Source organism: Mycteria americana, chromosome 21 (assembly GCF_035582795.1).
Source record: "Mycteria americana isolate JAX WOST 10 ecotype Jacksonville Zoo and Gardens chromosome 21, USCA_MyAme_1.0, whole genome shotgun sequence".
NCBI classification, from domain to species: Eukaryota; Metazoa; Chordata; class Aves; order Ciconiiformes; family Ciconiidae; genus Mycteria; species Mycteria americana.
The window spans coordinates 1,490,051-1,502,997 of NC_134385.1; the positions used below are offsets into that span (position 1 = coordinate 1,490,051).

The 12,947-nt window shown below is 51.5% G+C and overlaps 2 protein-coding genes across 3 annotated transcripts in view; one reads left to right on the forward strand and one right to left on the reverse strand.

The window, feature by feature from the left end:
* Window positions 1-4,047, forward strand: part of COL8A2 (collagen type VIII alpha 2 chain) — a 34,229-nt gene extending 30,182 nt beyond the window's left edge. The window contains exons 3-4 of one of the 2 annotated variants that reach the window (XR_012778530.1): window positions 921-3,009; window positions 3,567-4,047. Coding sequence is in view for 1 of the 2 variants with exons in the window: in XM_075522088.1 (XP_075378203.1) it covers window positions 921-2,842 (1,922 nt within the window). In the remaining variant the exon portion in view is untranslated. Of the gene's footprint in view, window positions 1-920 lie in introns of both variants that reach the window. The other variant, XM_075522088.1, reaches the window with a different exon arrangement.
* Window positions 4,048-5,711: 1,664 nt separating this feature from the next.
* ADPRS (ADP-ribosylserine hydrolase) lies at window positions 5,712-12,802 on the reverse strand. Its single transcript, XM_075522103.1, has 6 exons — window positions 12,553-12,802; window positions 11,477-11,573; window positions 10,422-10,629; window positions 10,127-10,311; window positions 9,926-10,026; window positions 5,712-9,366 (listed from the first exon to the last, which is right to left on the reverse strand). The coding sequence occupies exons 1-6, from the start codon at window positions 12,785-12,787 to the stop codon at window positions 9,074-9,076; spliced, it is 1,119 nt and encodes a 372-aa protein (XP_075378218.1). The 5' UTR covers window positions 12,788-12,802; the 3' UTR covers window positions 5,712-9,073.
* Window positions 12,803-12,947: the final 145 nt, after the last annotated feature.

The window sequence follows — 12,947 nt, forward strand, 5'->3', positions numbered from 1 at the left end:
CGGCCTCAAGGAGTTATTTATGCTCACGTCTGCGCTTTAAGTACCGAGCTGCGGTGGGCATGTAATCTGGCTCTCCTCAGCTTTGTAGTCTCTCAGCCCATTAGTTTCTTTCTTATATCCGTTTGCAAAAGACCTCTATAAATTCTTTAAATGTCAAGTGGTTACGGCCTATTCCCAGCTGGGCTGACTCACTTGGATGTAACCGAGGTTGCGTTTCCCTTGCAGCTATTGGCTTTTCCTCCATCCTCAGCGCTTTTTTTCTTTTTGGTGAGTTTTTCTCTGCCTTGCTGGACACGGGAGCTGAGCCAGTGAGCACCGCGGGCATGTCCTAACCCATACACGCATCACCTCTTCGGTCTCTCAAGTACATGTCCAAGAGTTTTCTTTTTAATCCAAAAGGATTAAAGGTCTCCCGAGGCCCTGGACTCGAGGGATGGGGCGGAGGGATTATCCTCAGCCTTGGCTCGCTCTGTCGCCATCCTCTCGGCTGAGCCCAGGCAGGAGCGACTGAATCCCACGGTGCTTTCAAGGCCGCTGGGAAGCGAGGCAGCGGGAGGTTTGAATCCAGCTCCTAAAAAAAACCCCACAGTAGGTCATCACAAAACGACACTGCCAGAGCCGACGGCGACTGCCGGGCTTATTGACACCCTCTGTGGAGGGATGGATGGAGTAAGGCTTGAATTAGCACCCTGGGCTCTGGCCAAGGTCTTGCCTCAAGACAGTCCTGCTGATGTGGTGGCCCAGGAAGCCACTGTGGCCATGCTTAAATAAAACCATTTCTAGAGAAGGGCACTCTTGCGAGTACAGACCCAGGCAGCGCTGAAGCCCCTGGCTGTGACACCCCGAGGGCATCACGCACCAGGCACGCTCCTCCGCCCGCCGCCGGCCCCGGTAAAGCTCCGTGTCTGCTCTCTCCACAGACATGCCGCCGCTGCTGCCGATGGACCTCAAAGGGGAGCCAGGACCGCCAGGGAAGCCCGGCCCGCGCGGACCCCCGGGGCCGCCCGGCTACCCCGGAAAGCCGGGCACAGGGAAGCCGGGAATGCACGGCCAGCCCGGGCCTGCTGGGCCCCCCGGCTTCTCGGGCATTGGGAAACCCGGCATCCCAGGACTCCCTGGAAAGGCGGGTATGAAAGGGATGCCCGGAGCCAAGGGCGAGCCCGGCATGCGAGGAGAGCAAGGGCCAAGAGGACTGCCCGGCCCCCCGGGGCTGCCGGGGCCGGCCGGCATCTCAGTCAACGGGAAGCCAGGCCCCCAGGGCGGCCCCGGCCTGCCCGGGTTTCGGGGCGAGCCTGGCCCAAAAGGAGAGCCGGGTCCCCGTGGAGAGCGAGGGATGAAGGGTGAAAACGGTGTGGGGAAGCCAGGGTTACCGGGGCCCCGGGGCAACGGGGGCCCTCCCGGCCCCGCGGGGCCCCCAGGGCCCGTTGGCATTGGAAAACCCGGCCTCGACGGCCTGCCAGGCGCGCCGGGGGAGAAGGGCGACATGGGCCCTCCAGGCGGGCCTGGCATCAACGGGGAGCCTGGCCCCATGGGGCCCCGGGGCCCCCCCGGCATCGACGGGATCGGCGTCCCAGGTGCCGCGGGGGTGCCGGGGATACAGGGCCCCATGGGACCGAAGGGAGAGCCCGGGATCCGCGGTCTCCCTGGCTTGCCGGGCCCCACGGGCTATGGGAAGCCAGGCTTGCCTGGCCTAAAAGGAGACCGTGGGCAGCCCGGGGTGCCGGGAGCCATCGGCGATAAGGGGGAACCTGGCGTTGATGGGGAGCCGGGTGAGCCGGGTCCTCCCGGCATCATCGGGCCGCCAGGTCCACCAGGGTCCATGGGCCTGCCAGGCAAGCACGGGCTGCCCGGCTCCAAAGGCGACGTGGGGCCGAGCGGGCCCCCAGGAATGCCGGGGATGCGCGGCGACCAGGGCCCGAACGGCTTCGCGGGGAAGCCGGGGGTGCCAGGAGAAAGGGGCCTGCCCGGGTCACAGGGACCCCCCGGCCCAACGGGCCCCAAAGGAGAACCGGGGTTCATCGGCCTCCCAGGGGTGCCAGGATTAACGGGCGGCCCCGGGCCGAAAGGGGATGGCGGGATCCCGGGGCAGCCAGGGCTGAGGGGCCCCTCTGGCATCCCGGGCTTGCAAGGACCTGCGGGTCCCATGGGGCCTCAGGGGTTACCGGGGCTGAAAGGGGAGCCCGGGCTCCCTGGGGTTCCCGGTGAGGGGAAGACCGGCGAGCCCGGCATGGCTGGACCCATCGGTCCCCCGGGAATGCCGGGAACGCCAGGGCTGAACGGACCGCCGGGGCCACCGGGGCCGCCCGGGCCGCCAGGAGCGCCCGGGGTGTTCGACGAGACGGGCATCGCGGGGCTGCACCTGCCGGACGGAGGCGTGGAGGGAGCCGTGCTGGGGAACGGCAAGCCGGGGAAGCCGCAGTACGGCCGAGGAGAGCTCTCCGCCCGGATCGCACCAGCCTTCACCGCCATCCTCACCTCCCCCTTCCCGGCGTCGGGCATGCCGGTTAAGTTTGACCGGACTTTGTATAACGGGCACAACGGCTACAACCCGGTCACCGGGATATTCACCTGCCCCGTGTCTGGCATCTACTATTTTGCCTACCACGTGCATGTCAAAGGGACTAACGTTTGGGTGGCGCTTTATAAGAACAACGTGCCCGCCACCTACACCTATGACGAGTACAAAAAGGGCTACCTGGACCAGGCCTCGGGCAGTGCCGTGCTTGAACTCAAGGAGAACGACCAAGTCTGGGTACAAATGCCCTCGGACCAGGCCAACGGGTTGTACTCCACGGAATACATCCACTCCTCCTTCTCCGGGTTCCTGCTTTGCCCCACATAACGGCTGTTGGGCACGTTTCCTTTTCACCCACTTTAGCCATAAACTTTTTTTTTTTTTGATAAAAAAGTTTTTAAAAATTAATACAAAAAAGAAAAATCACTGGGAAGAACGCGCAAGCCGTTGTCGTGGGACCTTGCTTCACGCTGTTTGATCCATGAGTCAAGAGGGTAATCGGAAAGGAGGCATCTATCTATCTTTCTTTTTGGGGGGAGGGAGAAGGGAGGGAGGGGAGCGACTTCCTCAGCAAAGCATATTTGGAATCAATTTTACCCTAGTGACCGTACATCCAACACAGGAACGTGCTTGGGATGGCAAGGATCTGGCGCTGCAGTTACCTGCTCTGTGATCCAGAGAGGTCGTCTGGAAGACCAGACCCTTCTGGTCTGTAATCAAGTGCCCTTCTTTCCCATTTTGAGTACTAGTTAAATGAATACAGCTGTTGTCATGGATGGTGTATTTGCTAACCAGCACAGGGGTCCTAGGCACTTAACACAAACCTCTACAGCAGCAGAGATCCATGATGGATCGAGAAAGTTCCTTCCCAAACCATCAGACGCCCAAGTTTCAGTCTCACTGATGCCTATTTTTTCAGACTGTGCTTTGAGGCAGTCTCTCCGATTCACTCCGGATTCAGTGTGGTTGGATTTATAATCACAAAAAGTGGAACACTTTGCATAAGCACCTTCTTGTAAGAAGTAAATATTATTTTTAACCCTCCCCCCAGCACCTTTAGGAATAAAAACATGCAGGCATCGGTATCTGGGAGGATGACAGACGACCTATTCCAAAGCCGTTGAGGGAAGCTGGGACCCCTGTGACGAACAACGATCCTCCCTCTCGTTAATTCATCCACTGGCAAGTCCGAGGGCTAGTTCTGTCCTGTCTGCTTCTTTGCAGCCCAAAGGCTTGCTTGGCCTTGTGAGCATCTTACTCCTTGACGACACAAGGATGGCGCTGCAAGCCCGGCTTACGGTGCTTCTAGCCTGGTTTGACAGAAGGTTTAGTTATGCTTTCTTGAAAGTGCCACTTACGGACAACTTGCTTTTACTGTCTCACTATTTCGGGATGTGTAAACTTTTGCATTGGTATCCCCCCTTTCTCTGGGGACCTTTTAATTTCAAAAAAATAGTGTTTGTTCTAACTTTCCATTCAGTCATTTTACCACGGTGCTATTATCTACTTAACAATGTTATTGACAAGTCTAGTGCAATATGTACCTGTAAAAGTGCACCATTCCGGGTGCCAATCTGTGACTTAGGTTAAAAAAAAAAAAGAAAAAAGAAAAAAAAAAATCACATTTGTCTGTTGTTACCACTTTGTCTCACTAATGCTTGAAATGTTACCGACCTGAATATGAACTACAAGGTTCTGGGAAAGGTATGCACGGATACTGACCACTTGGCTGCTCTGTCCTTTGCTAAAGGGAGCAACTGAACCCTGTTGCTTTGCAGATTTTCTCACGGTAGAATAGTCACTGCCACTTGACTTACAGTAAAGCGATTCTGCTCATCCCAGGCAAGTAGCACGCTGCTGAAGTTAATCCACGTGCGTTACGCTGCATGTCCCTCTGCAAAGGCACATCCCAGAGAAAACAGCAACAATTTGGTCACCAGCTGAGTGACTATTACCCTTAAATTTTCCTAAAGCCTGTTCTATGGCCAAAGAAAAGAAATGTAGCAAGAATGGGACTTGGGATTGTTCTCCAGATGGACTGTACAAGATATTTAAACAACTTTTCTTTTTCTATTTCTGGTTTGTTTGTTTTTCTCCTTAAGCCTGTCCTGTGTTTCTGCCTCTTGCTATCTAGGGCTTCCTTTTTACAACACACCTATCCCTGAAATTAAGAAACACAAGAAGGAAATGACAGTTGAGAGGCCAGCGCTCCAGCTCCTGCCCGGCTGGGGCTGGCCTGTCCCCCTCCGGGGGGTTTTACTCCACATAAAGCTGCAAGTTTCAGGTAAACATGAACCTTCTCAAGCTGAAAGGCTGCCCCAGTGTCTGATCCCGCTGGACGTTTTTAACTCCTGAAGGCAGGGGGGTGTCAGGACAATTTGGGTTTTCATCGGAACAGGTTATTTCCCAGCAGGAGCCATACAAAAAGAGTCCCTAAAATTAAAAGTGGAAGCTCAGATGTTTTCTTCAAGCCCAGGCTTGGGAGGAGGGTGCTAGGATGGGGCCCGTGTCTCCTTTACTGAAGCGTCTTTCCTGTGGAGAGCAGCAATGAACTCGAGCTGGTGCCACGCAAAGCCCCGGCCAGCAGCGGGGTCTGGCTCCTTCCACCGCCGGCACTGCTGGCAACGCGTGCACGCTACCTGCAGCGGGGCCAGGAGCTTCTCGCGCCCCAGCCACGCACCGGGGTGGAAGCTTCATCCCGTTACTCAGCAAAGCGACTTATTTATACTGTGTCCTAACCTACATTCCATCTCTTTTTGATCTGTTTTGCTTCATTCGAAACTTCTTGTTCTAGCTGGCAAAAAGCGATGATGACAATACTCACTATAACCGCACCGAGACATTAACTCGTTCAGTGCTGTAGATACTGTTTTGCAATTTCACTTTCCCTTCATGTGCAGAGCATAAACCATAATCAACCTTCTGCAGCTATATAACCTGTTACATTTACACAGTAATGGAAAGGCAAAGATATTACACACACATAGAGTTAGGCTAGAAAAAAAACGATGCACAGGATGAGGGAGGCTGTTCACCAAACCGGACACTGTCAGGAAGAATTTTTTTTCTGGAGTACTGAGTACGTGATATTCGCCAGCAGAAAGGATTATTTTCTGTCGTGTGTGTGAGCGCATGGGATTTTGGTTTCAATCACAATAATAAAAAAGGTTGGGTTGGATGAAGTATGTCTATTTTTAATTATGAAAACTGCATTACAATGTGCATTTTTATATACAAATTCTTACTATTTTTTTTAAATTTGCCTCTAGTATCTTAATTTCTAACCTAGTATATAGAGGTTTTTAGTTTTGTAAATACTTATTACATGCACTGTCTGTCATAGTAAAAGTTGGTTTAAAATGCACTCTTTTTGTGATGAGAAACTGGCCTTCTCTTCAGAACTAGAACTACAGTACTTGATTGTATTGACAAAACATCAATAAAACTTATTGTATAAAAGGTGGGCTCAGCTGTGCCTTTGTCCTGTTATTAATGGGCTTGCTCAGCCTCGCTAGTAAGACCATTCACGCAGACCTCTGGTACTGCGTTTCCTTCTCAAATCCAGCTCACTCGTTCCCAGCAGTCCAGCAGATTTGCTTGCTAATTAATATTCTTATGTAAGAAGGTATTGCGTGTTTCTTGCGATTAAAGGAAAGATTCCTGTCTCCAGAAGTTCATTTTTACAAAAGCATGAAATCCAGCCCCTTCCAGACTGGCAATTTTTAATTTCAGGCATTTAAGCCAAAGTGTTGGGGATTCCCTTTCCCTTCTGTGTTTTTTTCACGACACTTTTTTTTGCTACGTTACACAACCTCGTCTACAGCCAACCTCCGCATCCCAAGCAGCAGAAGCAGTCAGTTCAGCAGCACACAGAAATGGTGAATCATCTGCAAGCAAATCACTTTCAGAGGCTAAAAGTACAAAGAATAAAGGGAAGAAAATATGTTTTCCCACCTGATCTCTTACCTGGAAGAGGAGACTTTACTTGTTACAGGTGAAACACTTCCAGAGAAGCCTGGCTGCCACACGGGCAGACTCCTTCAAAAGCTATGAAGAACAAGCAATTCTCCTGCCGCAAGTCACGGTGGGACCCAGCACACTCCCTGGTCTCGGCATGCTCACCGCACGCTGGACTCCAGCAGTGAACTCCTTCCACGCACTGCTCCTCGCTGCAAACACAGCCTACAAGCCGCAGCCAGCAGAGGAAAAGGGCCTCTCCAGCAAACCTCCCTGCAACGCACATGATCGATGCTGCCGACTCACCCTGCTGTTAACAAGAACCACTGCTCCTGGGCTTTTACACGCTTCAGCTAGCCCGTACCGCTCACAGGCAAGAGCGGCCGCCTGAAAGTAGTTTTCACAGCAGATTTCCAGTGCTAAAACTCACCCCAAATGACGCACAAGTCTTGGCTACACGCAAGATGTCTCTAACCAGCACCGATCAACTTCCGTTCTGCTTTCTACAGAAAGATTTCAAGAAGCCGTAACAAAGTAGTTTCAGGTGGAGTCTTAAAGGGAAGTATGGGGTGGGGAGAAATAGCCCAGAGGTTTTCATACAACTCCTCGTCATTTAGTATGGAAGCACAACTTCGTGACTTGAATGAAAAGACGGGAGCAGTGGCTAATTAACAAAGATAACTAAGTGATTTTATTTCTTTCCAAGGAAGTCAGAGCTAAATGTATCAGTGCACATTTAAATTCTGGCCTAAAATTAGCTATATTTTTTAAACAGGAGCTTTTCTGCTCTTCATGAGTTCCAAACATTCAAAATTATAAATCTCCTTTAAACGGAAAATATCTTTTAAATAATTCCGTGAATATGTTTCACACCTCTGGCAGAATAATGTGAAAAACCCGACATTTTACATCTCAGATCTGCAGCACAATACGTAATAAATATACAATAGACCAAAATTCCACATGTTCTCAGGACAGGAATTCATTTATACAAGGAAAACCCATTAAAGCATCACACAGAAGACTGGCACTTGAAGGAAGGAGAGTACAGGAAAAACTGGAGCGACCCATTGCAGCCAGGTTTTCCACGTGTGCATGCAGCCTGACACACACAACCACCACGTGCTGATACCAACAGGGAGTGAGCTCTCAGCAGAACCGTCACTTCCTGGTGCCGCAAGAAATACTAGAGATTATAGAGAATAACATCGTCACATTCAAATTTATAAACATTTCTATATGATGACTGCTTGCCTCGCGCTCTCTTTTTGTTTTCAACTATTAGAAAGCTTTTAATACTTTTTAGACATGCCATACCCAAGCTGTTACTCCCTTTTTGACCAGCTCCATTGGGAGAAAGGTTTTAAACATGAAACTCTGGAATAACACAGATTTGCTAGAATACTCTTGGCCAGCAGCACCAGCTTCAAACGCACAAATTCTTTTAAACTCTCATAAATTCTCCCCCAATTAACGTACCTTTCCCTTTATTTCCAGATGATTCTTACCAAGTACAGAGTTTTAAAACTGTGAGAAGTAACTCCTGCTTCCAGCTGAAGTCATTTTTGTTACTGACTGCAGCAGAACCAGGAATTCAATCCTTGTGTAACACTAGGTGTCACAACTGTCTCCACTCACAGATTTAAGCAGCAATCTCACTTGGACATACGTAGGACAGGATTAAAAACGCAGGGTGCAAGGATTAGCAACAAAGAAAATGGCTAGAGTAGCTGCAGCAATGCCAAAGCCAGCTACGTAAGGGAACACAAAATGCAATAGATCGGGACGGTGCCAGGTGGATCGCAGAGCAAAGGACACCAAAGGAGCAGTAAGTAGTTACGCCCTCTCCCAGCAGTAACCATGAGCCAACGGGGATTCTGTCTGCATGCACCAAAGGCATTTCTCACAGTGCCACTAGCAATGCAAAGAAAGAAATCCCTTCCCCAATCTCTGGCACTTTTCATTCTGCCTTTACGGAAGTGAACCTCCCGGGACGTCTACCCTCCAGCATCCTCACTCCACACACAGGTGGTAACCCCTGCCACCACGCAGGACATCCTCCAGGCTCTCCAGGGACGTGCCTCTCTGATGACTCCCATCGACATCCTTTAGCTGGTCAGCTGAGTGTGAACTGGGGTTTTGAGAGGGGTGTGGAGCCTACCAAAGCCACTGCAGGACAGGTCACTAACAACTGAAACAAAGGCCACGGCACACAGGAGTAGAGGAACACAGCAAGAAAGTCAGTGGATTCAGACACCCACCTAGTAACTGTAATGACAAAGTAACGGCATAAGTGTGGGACAAAGCAAGAAGCAGAAACCTTACGAAAAACTAAACGCCCCTGTACACTTCAGAGGAGATGCACCCACTGTCCAAGGCGCCACATGCAGCCACTTCCCAGCTGAACCGTAACTGGAGGGTATGTCCCCTCTCTTCCAAACCAGCTCGTGCTTCCAGCTTTCAACTCACAGCAGCAGGCGTCTTTCTCAGGTGGAGGCTCACTGGCGTCTGCAGATGGCACGGACCCACCACCAGATTTCTGACCAGAAAAGCAGAGGTGACCACCTGCCTTGCCTTCAGAAAACATGCTCCCCTTGGAGCTCAGAGCCGCTGGCAGTAGAGTTCATACAAGCTATTTGCCAGCTTCTGTGTCTCTTGAAAAGCTTCACAGCTCTGCTCCCAACTTGGGGGTATCTGTTCCTCCCCATAATAAGCCCCTGCAATGGCTCCTGCCATGGTAGCAATGGTGTCTGTGTCTCCACCCAGAGAGATACAGTAGATGATGGTCCTCTGCAGGTTGCTGTAGTGATCAGGAATATCTGGGTCAGCTTCCATGCAGCGCAAGAAGGAGTAAATTGCAGTAGGGACAGACCGCAAAGCGGCAATGCCATTGCCTGTTAACAAAACCAATCATCTTCAGTGCTGCAGAACACTTGTTTCTTGCTTCCCGCAGAAGTACCTTTTCCCTTCTAACTGCAACTCCCCATTGCCAGTTACTTTCAATACCAGTATCACGGATTTCATCATGACAAGGTGCAAAAGTTTGCGTCTCAGAAGAGAAATCTCCCCATAGTTCCCCAGCACTACTCACATCCTGGAGACCAACTCCCAGCCACACCAGTATAGTCTGGCAATACGCATCTACCTGTTCCCACCCAACATGAAGATCTGATAGCCATTAAGACAAGAGGTCTTAGAATATTAAGAAACGTTATTCGTTACAAGTTTTTCTTAGCAAGACTTTTTTTTTCCACCAATACAGAGAGGGAGTCACTGGGTCAAGACTCTGAGAATTACTGACTGGCGAGCACAGGCAGCCTTTCCAGCACATTCTGTGCCTGACAGGCAGCAGAGGCCGAAGTGGCAATCTGGGGGAGGACACATGAACTAGGCTTGCTGAGTTAGTCCTGCTTCCAGCTCTTTCCTAATGCTTGTAGTAAGAAAGGTACTTACCTAATTCAAACAATACATCTGCTTTGGGAACACTGCTGAGCTCCAAAAATTCCTTTATTTTCTTTAGACGCCTTGAAAATGGTAAATCCTCAAATCCCAGCCTGGGGGGAAAAAAAAAAGAGAGTACAATGAAGAAGAGAGAACGCGAAGAGCCAGAATAAACTGTACACAGCAGAGTTAGGGCTCCTCACAGCTACTTACGCTCGGGCGTCAGTAAGAGACTTGTCATCTGCCTCTACATCTTCCATGTGGCTAATGAGCTGCTCCAGGAAGGTCTCCTTGCTGAGTTCTCCCTGCAGGGCGAGATGCACGGCCAGGGCCTGCAGGATGGCCCCGTTGTAGCCCAGGGAGTTGGCATGGGTTAACTCAGCACTCAGCTTCGCAAACTGCAAATGAAAACACATCGTTAGCAAACCTATCTGAGAGATGACAGTGAGACCCGCCTGACAGCAGGGACTCCCAGAGCCGAGGTGCCCAAGGGAGCCAAGAACGGTACCTTCTTAACATCCTGGACATCAGAATACACGAGCGAGATGCCTGCCACCCTCATGGCACCACCATTGCCATAGGAGCCTTTCCCATTAAACTGGGCTCTTGCTGGTTCAAACACATCATTGCACTTGGGGCTCAGGAGCTTCTTGAAGACATTGACAACAGCCATCCCATAGCCCCTGTTGGGTTCCTTCTTGTACTCCTCAGCAAACCTGGTGTGGGCAAGAGAGCAGCAGTTACGCAGGTGAGAAAAAATACACGGGATATTTGGTCTGTTAGTGAAGTTTGTAAAGAGGTTGTATAAAGCCACTTGATAAAGTGAATTAATAGCACATGGATAATCCAGTGACAGTCAGGGTTCAAGTGATTCAGTTCTGTAGGGAAAGAATCCGATTCCCAAAAACTGGTGTGAAAGGAGGAAAGGGTGTATAAACATCACCTTTCACAGCCCATTTGTTTGCCTCTCAGCTTTGCCTTGAAATAGAAGCAAACTGGAAACATTTCCGTGGGTCACAACCACAAAGAAAGTCTTTTGTTCGAGTTCAATGGAAGAGTTTTCTAAACAAATAAATGTTCTCCCTTAAGTGGAACCAAATGCTACCAGGGGTGTGGATTCAAAAGGGAAATGGATCATAAATAAACTGAAGCTGACCTCACTAATATTCACTAACTAAATTAAGGGAAGTACAAACATAAATAGCAACAAACACACACAAAAGGAAATGCTTCTGGAACTTCTAAGCATTATCTTCCACAAAGGTGAATATCCATACACGGCTGCAACACAGCATGTCCCATCCTGCTTCATTTTAAAGCAGGCTCTGAACCCACGCTAAAGCTAACACTGCTGCATGTTCCAGGACAGTGCAAAGCACACAATAAATTACAGGATTAGCCATCGCTCTTCTAATTTTTTTTCCTCTACAAATTAACAACGACTTTGCTGTCGGCCCTGTCCCCTTTCACAGAAAATTATAGCGATTGCTAAATCTTAAGAAAGTTTTGTCTTCACTAGTAAATGTCAACGCCCTGGCCTCCGAAGCTGGCTGCAGTCCTTACCTCTTGGCCATATCAACTTCATCAAACTCTCGCTTGGCTAGCAGGGACTGCACCACCGACCTGCTCATGGCTGTGTCGTCCGTGTACGAAAGCGTCTCTAAAACAGAAGGTCAAAACGTAACGTGACCATCCAGGAACAAATTCTCCTCCTGTCCTCAACTCTCAGCACTTTCCTACTCTCCAAGGACTAATTATCTGTATAGCTGGAGTTAATGCATCACCACACATTCCCCAGCACTTTGAGCTCATCACTAGCTGTGGTCATCAGAGCAAAAAGGCACAGAAAGAGATGCATCCACAGCAAAAGTGAGACAGAAAGCATTTCAAGATTAATAAGAGCCAAAGAAAAATGTTTGCTATCCAGAGGTGCATATGGACAAGCGAGAGACAAGCCTCATTCTCAAGGAGTTTACAGCGTACGCTGACAAGCAGAGAAGAGAAAGCACAGTTGCATTTCTGGACAAAACCGCAACAAAATCTGGTGCCTTTAAGATCCCACTGGATGGGTTTACAGGGCTTGCCGCGCCGCGCAGAACCACAACACAAATCCATCATCACTTGCTAAGAGTTAAATAACCCTTCTTGTGCTTCTCTTACGCTACTCCTTATCTATTTTTGGTATATCTGTTCCTTGCTGACACCCCTGCGCTGCGATACTCCGGTTCCCAGCACGCTACACACCCCAGCTTTGCTCTGCTACGAGCAGCACCGGCTGAGCACAGCAAACCACACATGCCTCCACACCGGCCATGTGCTTAAAGGACCAGGACCTGCCCTGGGGGACCTGTCCCAGCAAGGTCACCCTCACCCCGGGAGGCCCAAACCCCACAGCGCCGGGGACACACGCCAAAGCAGGGCTAGGGACAGCCACGGCTGCCGCACGGCTGAGGCGAGGGGCAGGACAGGGAGCACCCACGCTTCGGCGGGGCAGTGGGCCTGGGGTGCGAGGACAGGGAGTGAACGCACCCCAAAGCCCGATCCTGGGGGTTTTGGGGGCCGGGCCCGAGCCGGTGGGTACGGGGAAGGGGATGTGCTCCGGGCCCGACCCCCATCCCGCTCCCGGGGTTCCCGCCCACCTCTGCGGGCGCTGCCGGCCGGCTCCCCCGCCTCAGGCAGCCCGGGCGCCGGTTCCAGGCCTCGGAGGAAACGTAGCAGGTCGGGCAGCTTCACGACGCTCCTGCCTTCGAAGACGGCGCCCAGGCAGTCACCCAACAACGCCCCGGCCAAGCAGCCCCGGAACCGGGCGGCTCCCGGCCGAGGCCGCACCGCCGCCCGCCCGCTGCCTGAGCCCGAACCCGCCGCCGCCGCCATCTTCTCCAGCGCCGCCGCCGCTGTCCTCCGGGCCGCCAGGGGGCGGTGTCCGCGGCAGTTGCCGCGGACACCGCCCCCTGGCGGCCCGGAGGACAGCGGCGGCGGCGGGGGCAGGAAAAAGCTGCGGGGAAGTTGTCGCCCCATTTCCCTACTTCCAGGA